This window comes from Carassius gibelio, chromosome A16 (assembly GCF_023724105.1).
Source record: "Carassius gibelio isolate Cgi1373 ecotype wild population from Czech Republic chromosome A16, carGib1.2-hapl.c, whole genome shotgun sequence".
NCBI classification, from domain to species: domain Eukaryota; kingdom Metazoa; phylum Chordata; class Actinopteri; order Cypriniformes; family Cyprinidae; genus Carassius; species Carassius gibelio.
In genome coordinates, this window is record NC_068386.1 from 2,923,476 (window position 1) to 2,944,612 (window position 21,137).

At 36.7% G+C, this 21,137-nt stretch overlaps 3 protein-coding genes and 1 long non-coding RNA gene across 6 annotated transcripts in view; 2 read left to right on the plus strand and 2 right to left on the minus strand.

Annotated features, from left to right (window-relative positions):
• The window catches only part of LOC128030356 (inactive phospholipase C-like protein 2), a 39,569-nt gene extending 34,726 nt beyond the window's left edge, over positions 1–4,843 (minus strand). The window contains exon 1 of the mRNA XM_052617910.1: positions 4,296–4,843. Coding sequence (XP_052473870.1) covers positions 4,296–4,520 — 225 coding nt within the window. The 5' untranslated portion in view covers positions 4,521–4,843. The remainder of the gene's footprint in view (positions 1–4,295) is intronic.
• On the plus strand, positions 4,085–6,923 carry LOC128030358 (uncharacterized). Its single transcript, XR_008187882.1, has 2 exons — positions 4,085–4,158; positions 5,939–6,923. It is a non-coding gene; the product is annotated as an uncharacterized LOC128030358 (long non-coding RNA).
• Positions 6,924–7,190: 267 nt separating this feature from the next.
• LOC128030357 (cysteine-rich venom protein ENH1) lies at positions 7,191–10,178 on the minus strand. 2 transcript variants are annotated; one of them, XM_052617911.1, is made up of 6 exons: positions 10,022–10,178; positions 9,846–9,936; positions 8,801–8,943; positions 7,773–7,858; positions 7,545–7,627; positions 7,191–7,426 (listed from the first exon to the last, which is right to left on the minus strand). In XM_052617911.1, the coding sequence occupies exons 1-6, from the start codon at positions 10,031–10,033 to the stop codon at positions 7,284–7,286; spliced, it is 558 nt and encodes a 185-aa protein (XP_052473871.1). In that variant the 5' UTR covers positions 10,034–10,178; the 3' UTR covers positions 7,191–7,283. The 2 variants fall into 2 exon arrangements, with proteins under 2 accessions (XP_052473871.1, XP_052473872.1); XM_052617912.1 differs by lacking the exons at positions 9,846–9,936; positions 10,022–10,178 and adding an exon at positions 9,148–9,253.
• Positions 10,179–18,112: 7,934 nt separating this feature from the next.
• Positions 18,113–21,137, plus strand: part of LOC128030590 (raftlin-like) — an 80,202-nt gene continuing 77,177 nt past the window's right edge. For both annotated transcript variants that reach the window (XM_052618339.1, XM_052618341.1), the window contains exon 1: positions 18,113–18,522. The gene's annotated coding sequence lies outside the window, so the exon portion shown is untranslated. The remainder of the gene's footprint in view (positions 18,523–21,137) is intronic.

The window sequence follows — 21,137 nt, forward strand, 5'->3', positions numbered from 1 at the left end:
AAAACATGCTATACCAAACCACCGATTAGGACATCAACGATGTTTCAACAAGCAATTACTCACGGGTAATCCGATCTGCTACCTGCAGCACAGAAATGCACGCAACTGGACGTTTGCATTCGCTTTCTGCCTCCGGTGGAAATTCCACTTAATTTTGATTCTTTGAATCTGGTAGAAAAAAAATGTAGTCTTATTTTCTTTAAGATCTATTTTTCACTTGATCTTAATATAGCAAAATATATCTTGACAAAACAACTTCTCTTGAGCTATAAAAAAAAAACTTTAAATTTAGTAATGTCATTTCAATTTTCAAATAAATGCTGTTCTCTTGAGCATTCTAATCATCAAAAAAACACTGGGAAAAGTTTCCAAAAAACAAACAAAAAAAAAGCACTGTTCTCGACCTTGATAATAATCAGAAACGTTTCTTGAGTGACAAAGCGGCATGCTAGAATGATTTCTGAAGATCATGTGACACTGAAGACTGGAGTGATGATGCTGAGAATTCAGCTTTGATCGCAACAATAAATTACACATTTAATGCATATAGAAAATAATAAAAAATAGAAATAGAAAACTTTTTAAATTGCAACTTTTTCATAATATTACTATTTTTTATTATATTGTTTAGCAAATAAATGCAGCCTATATATATATATATATATATATATATATATATATATATATATATATATAAACAGCCTAATATACGAATAAACGAACAATACTGAGAGACACAGCAATGTCAGTGGTGCTGCTGCTTATGAGGGCAAAACAGGTTTGAATCTGGCTTGTGTCATTCTATTCCTGCCTCCTTCTTTTCTCCGTGTCATTTCCTGTCTGCTCTTTAACTATTTCTTTCATTAAAGTGGCAAAAAGAACAACAGGACAGATCTGTGCAAGTTTGACCATAACTGCAGACACCGTGACATTGAATCATCCTATGTTGATGATGATGATACAAATCGATCAGAAGCTTTGCTTAAGCTTTTTTCTCTGGGACTTTCTGAATATTAACAATAATGATTACTATGAAGACTACTAAACTGAGAAAATTTGAGAAAAAATGAGAAAATGTTCTGGTTATTTTGCTAAATTTATAAAGTGACATTTCTTGTCTGTGTTATGGCTGGACAATAAACACTCACTGGCCACTTTATTAGGTACACCTTGCTAGTACCAAGTTAGACCCCCTTTTGCCTTCAGAAGTGCCTTAATTCTGTTGGAAACATTCCTCGGAGATTTTGGTCCATATTGTCATGATAGCATCACACAGTTGCTGCAGATTTGTCTGATGCACATCCATGATGCGAATCTCCCATTCCACCACATCCCAAAGCTGCTCTATTGGGTTGAGATCTGGTGATCTGGATTCTTGAAGATGGTCATGTTCAAGAAACCAGTCTGAGATGATCTGAGCTTGGAGACATGGTGCATGATCCTGCTGGAAGTATCCATCAGAAGATGAGTACACTGTATTAATAAAGTGATGGACATGGTCAGCAACAATACTCAGGTAGGCTGTGGTGTTTAAACCATGCTCAATTGGTACTAAGGGGCCCAAAGTGTGCCAAGAAAATATCCCCCATAGCATTACACCACCACCACCAGCCTGAATGCAGCAGGATGAATCCATGCTTTCATGTTCTTTACGCCAAATTCTGACCCTTCATCTGAATGTTGCAGCAGAAATTGAGACTCGTCAGACCAGGTAACACTTTTCATTTTTCTATTGTGAGCCTGTGTGAAATGTAGCCTCAGTTTCCTGTTCTTTTCTCTTTTTCAGATCATTCTCTGTAAACCCTAGAGATGGTTGTGTGTGAAAATCCCAGCAGATCAGCAGTTTTTGAAATACTCAGACCAGGCACCAACAACCATTCAACGTTCAAAGTCAATTAAATCCCCTTTCTGATGCTCGATTTGAACTTCAGCAAGTCATCTTCACCACATCTAGATGCCTAAATGCATTGAGCTGCTGCCATGTGATTGGCTGATTAGCAATTTGTGTTACCAAGTAATTGAACAGGTGTACGTAATAAAGCGTACGGTGAGTATACATCAAATAATATATATATATATAGTGTTGGTGTGTCTAGCACTAGTGTGAATGTTCAAGCCTTTCAAATGAGACAGGAAAGCAGGAAGTGTCTTGCAGGAACTTGCAGGAGAATGATATAGGCTATACTTTGTTCTCTTCATCGTGACAGGCTATTTTGTGGTTAAAGATCAGTCAGAGCTTTCGTGATCTCTACAAGACACAAATGTCAATAGCTTCACTATCTTTCTGCTGGAGGACTGAGATCCAAAGTTCAGCGCCAACAGTGACAAAGGAGGACAGGCTTCAACACTATTCTTTTACATCAAGAAGCATTATGTTTACTTTTTTAAATTAAGAAAATGAAAATTTGTCCAGTTAGAATAACTAAAATCATACTGGTTTTCCATGACACGATAAAATTTGAAAGTTTTTCTAAAATAAATTTTGTGCTGCACAACTAACATAAAACTGAAGCAGTAATTGGCTTAAAAAAAAAAAAATATATATATATATATATATATATACACACACACACACACAAACACTGTATAACTGTCTGTTAAGCATGTTGTCACACCCAAAATAGGCCTCCCGTTGTGCAAACAATGGAGGAAACAGTGAGTATGATGATGCTTGTAGAAGGTTGTTCACGTCTCTGTGGTTCACCTGAGATGATCGTTCTTCTAACCACATGATTTGAATAAGCTGAGAAACGCACTCAAAATCTTTCCACAGGAAACACTGTAGTTGGTACAGGAACTAAAAGCAACGCAGAGTGAAACAAATTTAACTGAGGGAAAGCATTTCCTCATCTACGTGTAAACTGTCTTCTCTGCAAGCCGTCCGACGTTTGTCACATTCTTTCCTTCAGCCAGCTTCAGCACAGAACTTTGACCACAGATGGCACGAATATAAACGTTACTGAGCAACCAAAACTAAATCAGAGGAAAAGAAGAAGCGGTTTCGAAGCTACTGAGCGACAATGGCCGACTGCTTCTGTTCGACAAGTGTATGACCTACATATAAATGTCATCAGTCCGTCTGTTTGGGCAAACTTGTGCCGCTTAAAGTCTTTATCTTTAAACCGAACTGACAAAATGGTGCCACAGCAGTCGGCATGGGGAAGTAAAGCAATATTTCCTGTCACAGCTTTCTACAGTAAACGGTCAAAATTTCCCAATAACATACAACAAATTCGCTAGAGGCCACTGGAAGATTCACTAGAGCCTCACTCTCGCTAGAGACTGTAAAAACATGTTTAAACTAAAGCAGTATTGGTTCTGAAGAGGAAGAACTTCTCAATGAACAATAAAAAAAACTTAATAAGAACTTGTGCTTCATAAATCCATATAGCTAAACAGTATTTTTACCCATAATCATGGCATACACACAATAAATGTGTCAAACATTCTCATTCAAGATCACAGACATGGTCTGAACTAAACTAGTCTGGAACAGCACTGGCATTAAGATATGGCATAAAATGTGACCTATGAATCCATTTCGACATGTATTGGCATCAAATGTGATGTGTGAGGTCATTTCAACATTCATTACAGTGAACTACATACAGTAGTTAGTTAGGAGTACAGTCATTAGCACATTTTCCTTTGCTAACTATTGATAACTAGGCTAGCTGTTGAAATGCTACTGATAACAACAAATTAACCAAAGCTTGCCATGTAACTCTATGTGGTTCAAAAAATCCACTTTTGACTCAACTAGCTGCTGATGCTTATTCCACTTTTACTGTTGATGATGACACGCACAAAAAAAAAAAAGTACTTAATAGTGACATAAGAAAAGATATCAGTTGGGTTAGATGCAATTTGTCTCATTTACAAGTATTAGTAAAGCTGCAACAGATACCAGTAGCTAATGGGCTTGTTAAGAGAGGAAATAATGAGCAGTTTTAACTAAAATTGGATTAGAAGCAACAACTTGACTGATCAGTTGACCTATGAACCACAGATCCCTGAAAAGATACAGCCGGTTGCTTAACTAGCCATATAAGACACACAGATGCTAGTTATTTTGAAAGGAATAAATGCACGTGACTTCATCTTGACTGTTCACGAAAACGCTTGAAAAGAACACATGATCTGGAGGAAGCAGCAATGGTATGGTCACAGTGGCTTGTGTTTTCTGTGCATCCGTACCATAAGCCCCCACAAACCTGTGGATGTAGCCGTGTATCAGGGTTTTGCACAAAATTAGCCCACAAATTAGGAAAAACCCCGATGTATTGATCGTTTACCTTAATAATACTGGCTTTCCGTGGTATTCCAGGTTTGCCATCCAGCGCCACAGACGCGTTGGCCGTCTCAAGCCCCTGGTTCTCGGGTGCACACTGTCCACAGTCCCCGTTCGAGACCGACAACTCGCTCGCAGCTCTGCCGTCCGCCTCCTCGCCGGGCTGGGTGGATTTCCCGCCACCGCTCGGCGATGAGACCCCGCAGTTCTCGGTGACAAACTCCGCCATGAGCCCCGTGTAAAGCACGCAGCAGCCTGTGCCTGACAGTATTAGCTGTCGGTTCGAGTAGCGAGCGATTGGAGCTCCCCGAGAGACGTGAGAGAGAAATGGAGAGCCATCGCAGGTTTAATTCTCGTCGGCGTTTCTGCTTCGGCTCGCCAGCATCTGTGGGGTTCGATACATTGTATCCGCACGCACCGCGTTCGAATGTTTCAGTGTGTTACAGTGTTGCGAGTGTCACCGTGGAGGCGCTCACGCGTCTTACAGACACTGCCATCTGCCGAATTGACTTCACATCGGTACAATACACTGCTGCTCTGAAACAGCGCGCGCAGCAGCTCCACGATCAGATAAGGCTTTACATGGAAGTGCATTTACTGTACATGTCGGAACATATGCTGCATGGAGACCGGGGCAAGTTGTCACGCGGGGAAATTCAGGAAACTCGCTTCTAATTTACTTTATCTCAATAGCTGTAGGGGTAATACGTTTTTATTACACAGATCAACAAATTTTTATTGTCAAGCACGTTGGCCTCTTTAAAACTTGATGAAGATAATTCGTGTGAAATCTGTCATACGTTCAGACAAAAGGCAATGAAGGTGGATTCTCCAGACAAGTGTTTTCTCATTGTATTTAAGCAATTGTTTCAACAGCTATAAATTAAAAAAAACGCATCGTTTGACAATGCATTGATAAACATCTGCATCCTAGAAAATATTAGCGACATTAGCTGTGAAATAAGGTTTGAAGTACAGTAAGTTAACCGTTATTGAGATGCTTTGCTTCAATCGAATTAAGCTTCAGTAAGGTAGTTTAAATTATACAGATTACTTAATAATCATAATAACAATTTAAAACGTTTTTAGAGGAATATGCATGCATGCATGTCTAGACAGATGGCTTTTAACAATTTGCTGCTGTTGCTTAATAGTCTAAAATGTGCTGAAAAAAAATCTGTTCTTTGTGAAGGAAATCATCTCAACAAATATGAAACGATGACGTCTAGTAGTTAATGTGAGTTAGCCAGGATGTTCAAAAGCTACCATATGTTAGTTCAGTTAAATTAAATCATTTTTTTAAGTGCATTTATTACTATTATTTTTGCAATACTTTTTGGTGACACTGTAGATGCAGGAATACACACTGTAGTTTTAAATAGGTTTGTGAGCTATTTAAGTGAGTATCAGTATTATCAGATGCACAGGCATAGCAAAGTTCACAGTTTCCAACAGTATATCATTATCAAGTCACTGAGTCACCAGCCATTAAGGATTCATATCATAGGGTTTCGTACTGGTGGCCATATTGAATTCAGAGTTTATGATGATTATGGATTTATGGATTTGTTTCATGCAATCACAGCTTTTTGCTTTATAAGATGTTAAATGATGGACTGGTGTGGATTATTGTGATGTTTTTATCAGTTGTTTGGACTCTCATTCTGACGGCACCCATTCACTGCAGAGGATCCATTGCTGAGAAATTGATGTAATGCAAAATTCCCCCAAATCTGTTCCTGTGAAGAAACAAACTCATCTACATCTTGGATGGCCTGAGGGGGAGTAGATTTTCAGCAACTATATAACTATAAATGGAAATGGAAAGACTGGACTTTTGACACACATGAGTGCGTGATTTTGCTTTTTTTATTTTCCCAGCATTGAATCCAGCCAAGAGCTTGTGACACAAGAAGGCATGCTTGTTATTTGAGCACCCTGAGCAGTTAAGCCCGCCTCCTCACATTGTGTTTTCATGCACGTGACATGCACATTTCAACAAGTAGCTTTCAAGCAGGTGAAAGCAGCATATGCTCAAGGAACACGGCAGACACGGATGTGGGGTCATACACACTCTTAGCACATTTAACACAGACCATCATCTGAAAGGACGAGACGAGTATTCTAATCATTTCTGACAGGAAGCATGAAACATTTGTGTCATTGTGTTCATATAGTGTGCAACAGAGTCACCTGCTGGACCCTTGGGCTATTACAAAAATTACAGTGCAAAAGCACGTGATGTTTCCTGATTTGTGAATATCAGGAAAGAACATGTACTTTTGCACTGTATTTAATATAATGTGCCTTTGTCTAATTATAATTGCATTCTAATTTCAATTCACATTTACTTTATGTGAGTGTATATATAGTTTTTACTCTAAACTGTGCAGTCTGTAAGTATAATAAATGAAATAAAAATGTATAAAGTGCAACTGTTTTAATAATAATTAGTAAACACTAGATTAAAACCAGAGACTGAATCTACAGCTTCTCGTGGCTTGATGATTTAATATGGACATACGTGAATTTGTGAAGCATAATGACATGGTCTAAAATCATTTGAATGATTTTAATCAAGTGATGTGGTTATATAAACTGCAGGATTATGGAACAGAGTTCATTACATGAACATTTCAGCACAATATACAGTACTTTGTGACCAAACTCTTTACTGCCAGCAGTCTGTCATTTGAGATGTATCCGGTTTTCTGTTTTAAGTTGTGCCTTCTCCAGCTATTGTTTTCAGGATGTACAAGGCTTTAAAACACAAATGACTTTACTTATATGTGATTATATGTGATTGTAAGCTTTTCCATCATATTATTAGTACAGTACCCTTGATTTTTAATAATTAGCCTATTTGAGGTATTCCACATAGAAAGAACAGACATAGAAAGAAGTTAGAATATATATTTCACATTATAGGTAAGATGTGCATCAACTCTCCAAAAAAGCCTGTGCTTCATTTGATATATGGTCATGGTAGATTTCATTTCCTCGCAATGGGGATGATTTTGTCTTCACATTGACAACTGGCTGGACACCACTGGCTCACCAGGGAGTGGTCACAAGTGGCCATCTCTTTCAGTTCATCGCAATTGGTGACCGTGTTGACGTACGGACAGGGATTAGCTAGAAGAAGAAGAGAATTGAAAGTCAGTGGAGCAATAGACTCTTCTTAGAGATGCATTCAGCCATGCAAACTCGTCATTTAGGATCATTTTGCAACCAAAAACAGGAATGCACTTACTGCACAGATCGTCTTCACAGTGGTCCGGACAGGCAGCACATGGATCACCCAGCGAGTACGGTGGGACTCCTCTGAAATTCCCTCTGAAATGGTGGATGAGTCATGTGTGTTAGTTTGAGATGCCTCCATCTTACAATGTGGCATTTAATGATAATACAAACAAATGCATTGCAACTGTGTTGAATTTGGCAATAAAACATTAAACTGTCATAGTGTACAGGAACATACGCTCTGTAGTAATGGCATCCGTAGAAGTAGGAGCTTCCACACTTAGCCACGGCACAACCGACCTCATACGAGCTGTACCACACCACCTAAACACAAGCACTGCTTTAGTTTGAGATGTCTCCATCTTAAAATCACTTAATGACACTACAAACAAATGCATTGCTTTTCTGCTGGAAAAGAAGTGTGCTTAATTGTATTGGTTGTTATTCACATCTTAAAAATGTATTTTCAACAACAACAAAAGCTACTTGCAGAAGAAATACACAAGACCACACTTTCTTGTTTCTTAACAGATTTAAGTACACTTTAACAAGTGCACTTTCATGTCAAATAGAAAAAAAAATACATGTATTTCATGCTTTAAAAAGTATACTTTTTGATGTGTTCACCGTACTAAACCTCACGTGTAAGGTACAGTAGAGTAAATGTACTAAACTGCATCTTCATTGTTACAAATGTGTAATTGCAAATATATTTAAATACATGACATACAAGTTTCATTATTGTCATTACATTAATGTATATTTTAATTACCATAGATGCTTATCAGTACATTCAGCAGTGCACTTTAATCATATTTCAAAGACAATAGAATTATATCAAGGGCCCTACTTCTTATACTACTCCTCTTCTTGTTACATGACTGACTAAATAAAACTATTATACATTTTCAGTTAATTGTAAATAACATGCGATTAAGGGTCCAAAACATTATATTCAGTTTGCACTCAAGTATATTTATTTATTTATTTATTTTTTGTAATAAGTAGCTGTCTTTTTTTAAAGTATTTTAAAGTGTACTTCCTGCATATGTGGCACAGAAATAGAAACCGAACAGTTGCTGGTAGCCATGGGTTTCCATGGTATTTTTCCCTACTATGGAAGTCAATGGATACCAGCGACTGTCTGGTTATCAACATTTCTTTTTTCAAATATCCTGTGTGTGTGTGTGTGTGTTCAGCAGACAAAAGTAAATCTTACAGGTCTGAGTAAATGATGACAGAATTCTCATTTTTGTAAATAATCACCTGTGTGTAATGTCCAGTCGGCTGACCGTTGGTGGATCCGGTGGGATATTCATAATTGTTGACTTCGCTGTGCCAGGCATTTATCACATCAGTCCATGAATAAAGCGCAGAGCCCTTGAAGAGATTTTCACCCATTTCATATCCTGTCCATTAGAGAGAAAACATTAGATGAGAGAATTTCAGCACTGCATCTGGTGACCTGCAGCCTGGTTGCAGACATTCATTTGTGTTTTTTTTAAAACATCATTTTTTTTAATGATTTTGTACACCAAAGCCTATAAAAATTGGCCCTGACGTTCAATGTTAATACAAAGGAATTCTGTGTTGATTTACAGAAGTGTTTTTACCTGTATTTTGAATTATGCATTACAAACATTGTTTCTTTTCTGTTGTTCAGTAAATGTTTCTTACAGTGTAGAGTAATAAACTCTGGTGGTGTAATGGTTCATCCAGTGTCAAATCGTGAAGTGAAACCCACTGAGCATCACTCATCTAGAATGCACTGCATGTGACTCTGACACACAGCATGTCAACACACACTTGCACAATCCTCATGTATGAATATTAGGTCTATATGCATGTGAGTTGATCAAAGAAATCATTTTTTTTTTAATTGCTTTGGTTGCATATGCTGTGGCCTCAAAATATTTGTATATAAGCCACATTTTTTTTAAACTGTCACTGTACTCGTATCAAAATAATTTTTTTTTCTCATATATTGCAATTCTTACAATTAAAATCAGAATTTTAATTTAATTTAATTTTTTGGCAGTAAAGGGTTTCCATTAGATTAGTGACCTATGCTGCAGAATATTTATTCAGGTACAATGTAAAACACAAAAACACACACATACATAAAAGCTATCTGTGCATGAAAAATTCTAAATATTAAAGTATTTAAATATTGAAGTACTTCAGGGTTTGTTCTTTGGCTTGCTGTTTGAGGGTTTTAATAAACACTATTGTTTTTAAAGCTGCACAGAACAGTATGTACTATGAAAAGTGCGCTAAAGATAAAAGTAGTGACTGTAAGTGTGTAACATACCGTCAATCAGACGGCTGCTCGGTGGTCCATGTGTCATGTTACACTGATCAATCCAGCCTTGAGCTGACTCTGCCACTGCATCGCTCCAACGCTACAAATGACACAAAACATGTTTGTGTCATTGGTATGCATGATGTATGAATGATGCATGATTACAATGCAACAGTGTGATTTACCATTTTCAGCATGTTGCTGGCAGGCGGCTTCACAGTCCTTCGGTAGGCGTTGTGTAGATCCACGATCTCCTGCTGAACTGAAGTCAGGTCTGTACAGACGCCTGTGAGAGTCAAAAGCAAAACAATCAGAATGAAGCATTTTCAGATTATGCATATTTATGCCTATTAACCAAATTTATAAGAGGCAATATGGTAATATATGTCACCTGGCTGGAAATCCCACCACATGAAAAGAGACAAATATGAAAGATTATTAATATTATTGCTTGTTGATAACAAAACCACAACTAAGCATTTAAACAGAAGCCTTTCATTTTTTAAATCATTAGAAACATATATTTAGTCAAATGTGTTCAAATGTTAGTTAAAACTCTGTTATAAGTATCATAAATAAAAAAAAGTATTAAATTCAAACTCACCAAGTTGCAGGCAGCGCTCAAATGGAGCAATCCCAGGATACAAACTGTTACTGCAAACATTTTAGGTTCTTCTGTCCAGCAGATCGCAAAGGCAGCATTTTAAAATAAATAAATAAAAGCAAAAATGTATGATTTAAAAACATTATCTAAAAACAGGTGTAGGTACATGCATACCCACACACACACACACATAATTTCAAATATTATAAAACACAATTTAAAATATTATAAATTGTTATATTATATATAATTGTAATAATTATAATAATAATAATAATTACAATATTTTTTAAAGTTAAAAACTTATTAATTATTTTTCAATGTCAAATATAAATGATAAGAAAATTCATTTAAAATATAATTTATAATATAAAAAACAATTTTTTTACACTACCATAACAGAAAAAATATCAGAAAGAAACTAAATTTCAAGTTTGAAAGCTAATTTTGTAGTCCTTTTTTTTTTCAGATAAATACATTCAGAATTTAAAATATAAATTGTAAAAATACTGTAAGTAGAAAAAAATTATTAAGAATTATTTTTAAATATACACTACAGATACTAATACACTTTAATCATTGTTAAAATGTTAAGCAGAAACTCAAATGTTTTTTTGCTTGCTTTATAGCTAAAATGATCAAGTTTATAACAAACTGATCTGCATTATTAATTCTGCTCCTCACCTTCCCACCAGAGTATAGGAGTCTGAGATGTTACTCGCTCACTATTTCCTTTTATATTCCCAGCATCTTAATGATCTCAAGAACATGTTCCCATGTCTGCAGTGACTCGTGACACCACTTGAGCAATATGTTCACAAAACAATACAAAACCTGAGAGGCAGAAGCAAACATGCGAGTGTAAACACGAGGGTCTAGGTTTAGTTTAAAGAACAGCGTGAATTAACCCACAGAAGAATGAGCCGAGATATCCAAAGAACCTGCAAACAAAGCAACAATGATAAATCGAATGGACATTGTGGCAATGGACCAGAGCGTATAGTTAAAGAAAACACATCAGTCTTCTTATAGAGGGGTATAATAGGCAGGATGAAATAGAAACTGTAGACTTTACTTTCACTCAATCACCCTCATGCATGCCAACTATTACAGTGTGACATTTGCTATTGTGTATTTTCATCAAGCAAACAAGGGATTTTTGACACCAGTTTCAGTCTGACTTGCAAAATGACTGTCCATTTGACCTGGTTAATTAACAAACAGATACATTAAAGTTACATCAGAGCAAAATCATTAAAGCTTAAAACATGCTGTCATATCAGCTGTGTCTCCAGGGCTTTTACTGTGCTTTTTCACAGCTAGGGTTATAATGCAATGGGATGTAATCTGGCCTTTCAAAGCATTTCAATCTTTTTACATCATTGTAGACCTTTAGATATAAGTTTAACTATTCATTCCCTGTCTTAACATGATAATTTGATGTATTTGATGGCTTGACTCTTCTGGAGAAGGAGTGACAGGTATATATATATTCCTGCAGGTAGTAAATACAATCACTGAATGATAAATAAATATTAAGATGTCTGGTAAAGGCAAATCATTTACAATGAGCCATATAATTATGAAATGCATTTGTAATATGTTATATATATATAATTACATGTGATTTATACACTGTAAAAATATTTTTTCTGATCACTGTGAGCATAAAATAAATAAGGTAGCAGGTGCTACGCATACCAGGTTTTTGCAAAAAAAAACCTCAAAACTCTACACACAAAACCACAAAACACACACACAACACGCATAACGTAACACATATCTTGCAAAAGAAAACACTTCATTCAAAACTATTTGAACTCCAAAATGTCATTTTTGAGTATTAACGCTACACACAAGAATAAAATAATTAGCCACATACATTCCGAACTACACACAAATTAGAAAAATGTAGAACACTACTCTCGTGTGTCTTTTGCTTGTTCAGATTGCAGTTCACACATACATACAAAGTATATAAAGTACTGTATGTAAGTACAGCTGATGTATTTTACACAGTTATGCAACAGACCTGAATCAATACTGAACTGACTTGAGCTATATAATGACCCTGAAACTATTGTGAAGCTGATGTGAAACAATCTGTTATGTAAAGCACTTTTGAAATAAAGTTGACTTTCTGAATTGGCTTGTATGCATATTCACTGTGTGTGTGTTGTGCACACATAATCATACGTGCATGTTTTTATGTCATATCAGGACACAACTCTGTATAATGACATGGGTATGACACAGGTATTACAAGGAAAGGGTGACTTATGAGGACATAACCCATGTCCCCATTTTTCAAAATGCTTATAAATCATACAGAATGAGTTTTTTTGAGAAAGTAAAAATGCACAAAGTTTCCTGTGAGGGTTAGGGTTAGGTGTAGGGTTGGTGTAGGGCCATAGAATAAACAGTTTGTACAGTATAAAAACCATTACGCCTATGGGATGAACCCGTTGTGTGTGTGTGTGTGTGTGTGTGTTTGTGTGTGTATAATATATATATATATATTGATTTCTAAAAACACAGAGTTTTGATTTTCTACTGAACAAATTATGTGTAAGTGTTTTCTCACATGAACACTTGGTGCATGTCATCAATAAATAAGTGTGGCATTTAAGTGGTAGTGTTTCCCAAATGAAACAAAAGAGCTGTTAGTTTCGAATGACGAATGTAATGTATAGAATGTATAGAGTTTGTTTTATGAGAGTAAACCGAGTTAAACGACACAGGACAGTCTGACCAGTAGGAGGCGCAGTGGCACCAATATCAGGATTTCCCCGACAAAAACTTTCTTCAGAATGTCTTACACTGAGAGTTATGTTTATATATAGTTTAAAAATCAATACGAATTAAAAGGTTTTAATGTTTAACTTACTTCTTTTGGATTTCAAAGCGATCTGTCGTTTCAGTGGTTTCCAAAGCTGTTAACTGAGAAAGCAAGGTGGCTGATTGCTGATGTGAGGCTGATGTTGCTAGTCTCAATTTTTATGCAATATTTACTAACAATTTATATTATGAAACTATTTATTAATGTAAAAAACTAAAACTTTAATGTTAACGAACTGTATCATCCATTGACATTTTGCTTTTGGAAGACATTTATCAGCGAGATTCCTCAAAACACTGGCTGATTTATGAGACTGTCTGAAATATGGGTTCAGACGACCTCAGCATCAGACAAAATGCCATTAGAGGTCATGCAGTGGGTGTCTTCTGTGTGTAAAGGTTGTTATGGTCCAGTGAGTGCTTCAGCGCTGTGGAAGCAGGAGCATTTACTCGTCTTCTGCTGCACTGCACACTTCTTGTTTTCCTCTCACAATGCAGTTAGTGAAGTGTTCAGTGCTCTTTATTTTCACAGAGATTACGCAGTGATTAGTTCGCAATAAACGCAATGCTAATTACGCAGTGGGAGATCTCATTTTCCACCATATCTCCTTCCTCTTCAAGCTTCAGTGAAAGAGATGTGTTTTGTTTTGTTTTGTTTTGTTCTGTTTTTTTGAAGTACGGTGTGGTCCAGAAATCTGAGAGCACTTTTTTCGAATTAGTACAAAATGTTTCATCTCTTAATAATTTGCTTTGATTAGTGACCTAGAAATGCAGCAAAAAAATGTTTACTCAATATATATATACTTCCAAAAATAACCCCCCAAACACACATATATATATATATATATATATATATATATATATATATATATATATATATATATATATATATATATATATATATAATATAGAAAATATACCTATTGAAATATATATTACATACATATTGTTTATCCATGAATATACATAAAAACACCCACAAGCACAAATCTACATATGAAGTATTACATTGTCATGTATTTGAATCAATAATTCAACATACCTCTTGATGAGCTGCGACTGTACTTGAGATAAGGACAGGCGCCACAAGGATTTCCTGTTTCAGAAAGATTCATATTCTTTCAACTCGGCTCATGTCATTAATTTGTGTCCTAGGGTCAGTTGTGTCCTCTGCTGTGCATAAAATCACTATCAACAGCCTTTGAAACAGGAACGTCAATCATCCCGAGTGCCTTAAAGACAATATTTCCCATTAAAACACTTGGTCTTCTGATGAAACGCTGGTGTGTCATTTTTATCATAGTGATGTGATGGATGAAATTACAGTGATTATGTGTGATTCGGACAAGGCCATTGTGTTTTTAGTCTGTCCCCTCTCTCTCAGACTGGTCTGAATAATGGATTCACAGCCATAGGGGGCCACGTCTGGGGTTTATAAAAAATAGATCTCTCTACTGGGGGCTGCAGACACAGACCCTCTCACCCTTGAACGAGCCACCGCCACAAAACCTCCTCAGAGGAGAAAGGCAGCACTCAGAGATCACTGTTTCATTGCTCAGGAGACAGTCCTCGGTTACGTTTTACTGGAGCCAGCTTTGTTTCTCGTAAAACTCTTAAAAGTGTTTTCATACGGTAAGAATACAGTACTTTGAGTCAGTTCATGAGTTCAAATCGGGTTCGCGAATCATTTGAGTCAGTTTGGGGATCACAAACCATTTGAATCAGTTCGGGAGTTCGGAGTGGGTTCACGAATCATTTGAGTCAGTTCGGAAGTTCAAAGCGGGATCGCGAATCATTTGAGTCAGTTTGGGAGTTCGGAGCGGCTTCGCGGATCATTTGAATCAATTCGAGACTTCAGAGCAGGGATCGCGAATCATTTGAATCAGTTCAAGAGTTCGGAGCGGGATCGCGAATCATTTGAGTCAGTTCGGGAGTTCGTAGCGGGTTCGCGAATGATTTGAGTCAGTTTGGGGATCGCAAATCATTTGAGTCAGTTATGGGGATCGCGAATCATTTGAGTCAGTTTGGGAGTTCGGAGCGGCCTCGCGGATCATTTGAATCAATTCGAGACTTCGGAGCGGGATCGCGAATCATTTGAGTCAGTTCGGGAGTTCGTAGCGGGTTCGCGAATCATTTGAGTCAGTTCGGGAGTTCAAAGTGGGTTCGCGAATGATTTGAGTCAGTTTGGGGATCGCAAATCATTTGAATCAGTTCAGGAGTTCGGAGCGGGATCACGAATCACGAAAGATTAGAGCTAGTACATTTTCTAATTGGCCATAACCTTTAATTCGTTGCTGCCAACTGGGGTGGCAGCAGGGGTTGCAAGGCTTTCTTTTAGGGTGGCATTTGCCACCCCGGTAGATCCGCCCCCTTATTATGCCATTCTGTATATGTGAACACTCAAATGTCTGATTTCACATAGAAATTGCGGTTTTCTCCGAATAAGTTAATATATAGCCTGTTATGATAAAGCCGTGAAGAAGAATCTGAAAAGAAAGAAGCTTCAAATAAATATTTTAAAGTGAGTGAATAAATCCAACCACCCCTATAGGTTTCATTTTGCATAATCCGTGACTGACAGAGGAGCATCTTGGCGGCAGGGATTTAAAACTTTACCAAGACTCAAACTGACATGGGCAGAGACTGGATTTTTTCGAACATGTAGGGTACATGTGATTTCAAAACAATTCAGCCGGTATATATTGTGAATATATTATTTACCAGATATAAAATGAGTTTGGTTCAAGCGTTTCATTGTATCACGGTGATATCTCTTCAGCGCACAAAGCAGAATATTAAAAACTATGACTGGACTGTCACATCCATACCATTATATTGAGAACACCATTATAATAAAACTCTGTGAATTGTTTTGGTTTAGCTGCCGTGTTTCTGCACATTGATTCGTGAAGAAGGCGTCCACAATAGGGGTTAGCATTCAGAGCCGCGATATGTTCATTTGCATTAAGGGCTATTTTTGCAGATAGCCTATAAATCATAATATTAACGCTATGTTGTATAAATAATGAAGGGTATTCTACATGAAATCATGAGTTTAATCCCATTGATTAAAAACGTGCTATCAAATGCGTCACTCTACTGGTCATCTTCAGCGCGCGCAGCTCAAAACAGAAACGCAAAACATTAATAATAGGCCAACTTTATAATGAGAGCACTTTTGTAAAAACTGTGAATTGTTAGGCTTTCGCTGACGTTTAGTGTTAACTATCTTTTAATCAAAACATGAAATTACTATTCACCCAGTTTGTATCTGTGAAGCATTTGTTACATATTTTCCCTGTGTGTTAACATCAGTAATTATTATTTACGAATGTCTGACTTGACTCAATGTATTTTACACCGCCTCCAAACATAGGCTATGATTCGACTATCAGTGGAATATCAGCAAGATTCAAAAATTTCAATTAGACTATGAAAATCCTTAGTCGGGGACACCCCTAATGGGGCAACCTGTCCTCCAACTCATATAGGTCGTTTGTCCAAATCCTGAAATACGACCCATCAGAGCTACAATTGCCTTATGGGCAAAAGGTCATTTTCATATTAATGTTTGGTACTTTTTTATTTGCTTCGTGTAGCTCAGTTGGTAGATTATTGCATTATACCTTGATATGTAATCATGTTATCATGGGTTCGAAACCAGAGAATGGACGTGCATGTAAAATGTATATGCACAATAAATCATAATTTAGCATGATTTCTGTGAGGGATATGTTTAGGGGTGGGGTTAGGTGTGTTCATTCAAACGAATAAGCCACTTAGTAAAATATGTACAAATTACTGTGAGATCGGTGCAAAAAGCAGGGGGGCAGGGTTTCATATTTTTTTGAAGCACCCCTGGCTGCCGCCATTGGCTAGCGGACCCCCACCTGCTGTTAGCATTCCATTGACTCCCATTCATTTTGGCGTCACTTTGACAGCGAATAATTTTACATCTGAAGCGTTTAAATACTCCATTTGTCCATTAATTATTTCTAAAGAAACACGAAAATGTATAAAAGGCTCCATTACCTTGTATCTTACGTTATGGTCCCATAGAAGCAGTTTTTGTAAAAAATAAGCTAACGATTGCGTCATAACCAGCGACTCTCTGAAAGTACCGTATGGACACGAGGAGAAGCTCGCAGGCAATCTTTTACTGTCTATGAGGCTATCGGGGGGACGTGGAGGCATGAAGTCAAGGGAGATAATTGATCAGAATACTTACCAAAATTTGCTCCTGTTCACGCTCGCCTTCTCTGCAAGATTCGGTGGGTGATTCAGATTTCTCTTGGCACAGCGATTAGAAGATTTACAGGTTGCTCACGTGACGCAATGCAATACTGTCATTATTTTTACGCCCGCTAGAGGGCGCTTAATTTTAAAATGTAAATATAGGTCGTAATAAGGTGCTTGCACAAACGACCTATATGGTCGTTTTTTTTTTTTTTTGTTGGAGGACAGGCTCATTTGTAATATTGTAAGATATTATTTTAATTAAAACAATTAATTTAAAAAAATAAGCATGTCACAAAATAACAGCATAAAGGTCTGGAGATTTAAAATGAATTTACTCTCCATTTCATCTCATTGTGGTCTTTGAGAAACAACTGAGATAGAGAGATCTTTTTTCATTCTGTTGCTCTTTCAGTCCGCACTTATGCTGAGCACTTGTCATTGCTTTATTATGTCCCTGTAATTTCTAAAATATCTGCTCCCACTCTCTTGTTCTCCTTTTTATTGGTCTCCCTTCCCCTCTCTCTCTCTCTCTCTCTCGCTCTCTCTCTAGTACTCAGCACCTCCTCCTTCTCCTCAGTTGGATTCTTCAGTCGGTGGGCAGTAACTGTGTCTTCTGAAGAAGCAGAGAGAGAGAGGGCGGGGGAGAGAACTGTGTCTGGGTCAGCTCGGTCTGTCATCTCAGACAGTCAGAGAGAGCGAGACCGTACGCAAGAGATAGACGGCAGGATACAGGAGGTATGTCAGAGGATGTGGTTTCCCTGAGCTTGCAGAACATTGCACAGACATACTTTGAGCATGACCTAACGGCAGCATGCAAAGTGTGTTTTCTGCGCTCCACTAGCTGCCTGCCGCAGGAGGACTGATCCGCTCGGGATCCTCGCTTCTTGTTGTTATTGTGCTGTCACATTCAACAGGAATCCTACCGTCACTCTTGCTGTTCACACGCAGGACGGTGGATCGCTGACTCAAACTTGCAGCGTCTGCGTGTCGACACCTCCACAACAGGTAAGCGGTCTGTCTTCATTGATTTTCTCACTTCATGAAGCATGCTGTCTGTCTAGGAGGAAAGCAAACATGACAACAGTACAGTGATAAAGAATCAATCATGGGAAGCCACAAGCCACAAGTTTGCCACTCTGTGATGCGCTACAGCAACCATCTTTATCCATTAACACAGATACATGCTCCATGTAAAGCCTGTCACACAGATCAATGGTTTAATTTGAGTCACATGTACAAAGTGTGATACTGAGAGGAAGACTGCATACTTGCCTTCAATGCTTGACAGTTGGCTTTTTCTTTAAGAAGTGTTTCTTCAGCACTTTATGACGTTTGTTTGTCTGAAATCAAAGGATTTGGGTTGCAATCCTCTTTAATAGGATGTATTTAAATAACTTTGGAGCATGCATTCACTAAGTGAGGTTAAAACTCAACATTAAGTAGCCTAATTTGTTTCAAACTGAGAGCGAAAATGCTGCATAAGGTAGAACAATCTGAAGATATTTGATGTTTAAAGTCAGTATGGAATGAAAATTCAGATATTTTCTAAATGCATGTTATTGATTGTACTATGAACCTTTATTTGTGCATGTTTTAATTAGAATAGTTTTTGGACCTCATTATTGTTCATCAAAATGTCTATCTTGTGGTCAAACACAGACTTCTCCAGTCATTTAGTGTGCATAAAACCCGCCCCTTTCTTACAGTCAACGGCCAATGGCAAGCTCACGTTCAGATCCACCATCCAATCAAAATCTGATAGACAAAACCAAGTCCCCACTCAAGAATTTTTCTACTCCATTAATTATCACAATACAAAATGATAAAAGATTTGTCACTACTTTTGTTTCATCACTACTGTATGTGGAGCATAGTTTTGAATCAATGAGATTTCACTGTAGGCGGGGTTTCCTTACAGTGCAGAAATGAAATACAAAATAATCAAGAGCCCAAAAAAATTCCCTGTTGCTCGTTTAATGTTAGTTTGTTACTGACAAAAAGTAAACCTAAAAATAACCTAAAGACATCTATTATATATCTATTAGGCTTTTGCAAATAAATATTCCTGCAATGATCTGGGAATGTTAGTTTGAAGTTATAAAAAAAAGAAGAAAAAAAAAGAAACAAACTTTAAGGCACACATTATTGCTTGATGGAATTTTTGACTAATTTTATTATTATTTATGTACTATTTGTAGCATTAATATTTTGAATTATCTTTTATTTTTATATTTAATTTACATTTTAGCAATTCCATGTACTTTAGCCATCTATATAAGGTTTTTATTTTATTTTACATTATATTTATTTATTTTTTCCTTTTTTTTTTTAATCAATTTCAGTACTTTAGCTTAAACTTAGTTTTAGGGGTTTCCTTTTTTAATTACAACACTAGATTTGTCATTTATTCATTCATTCATTCATTCATTCATTCATGCATTCATTTATTTTTGTCACAGGACCCTATTTGTGTAGAAAACTTTTGACAGTCTGATAAAATGACTCAAGAAAGAGTTAAAAATCATTACCAAAACTGCAAGGTCAAGTCGAGTGCATTGCATGGTCGGGCTGTGTTCTCTGTTGTGAACTCACTGCACACTTTTTTAATGTACTAGTTTATCAAAGTATTCCTTACACACAGATATATATAAAATGTGCATATACTCTATACAGCATACTAAATACGGCTCAAAGAGTATGAGTAGTATGTACTGTATGTTAGCATGATAATCTACACATAGCCTAATTGTGCTGTTGTTTAGATAGTAGGCGGTCTCACTAATGGTCCCTGTCACTCATATTGCCAAAAAAATGCCAACTTTCATTATAAATTAATGTGTTATGGATGCAAATCACTGTCAGTTTGAATGCCCTTTAAGAAAGGAATGTAAGAAAAAAGAACAGAGAACGCAAACTGTCATTAATCAGTTCCAGACGGCGGTTCGGAGGCTGTGCGTACTCAGTCGCGCTGTGCCAGGCGCCTCAGGACTGACACACAGAGCTGCTGTTGTCATGGAGGAATCTGGTGCATCATATAACGGGCTAGTCACCTCAGACCCCATGCGTACCCGCTATTAGAGAGTTACTGGAGAGTAATGCTGACTTCAGTGTCATATGGGCATCAGCAGGACCTTTTTATTACAAGGTTGTTTCCTTGGGAGAAAAAAAAAAAACTAATACAAAACATAATAAATTTAGTCAATTTTCATACAAAAATATGAATGGTACTTGCCTGTGCAAAAGTCTCTGATGTGATGCTATGGAGCTGGGAGTGGTTTCCAGGGTGTTGCCATGTAAATGAAATTATTTATTAAAAAAATGTAAAAAAAAAAAAAAAAGAAAAGAAAAAAGAAAAAAAAACTGTTTATTTATTTATAAAATGTATTTATTTATATAATTTATTTATAAAATGTATTTAAAAATATATTATTTATTAAAAAAATTAAGTGATCATATATATATATATGAAAAACCCTAAATCAGGCCAGTTAATGTAAGTTTCCTGTAAAATGTGCTAGTGAAAACAACAAGCCATCTAATAATATATAGTAAAAATTTTAAATAAAACGAAAACACAAATTGACAAGTTAAAACCTAAAATGTTGCTACTATATTTTGTT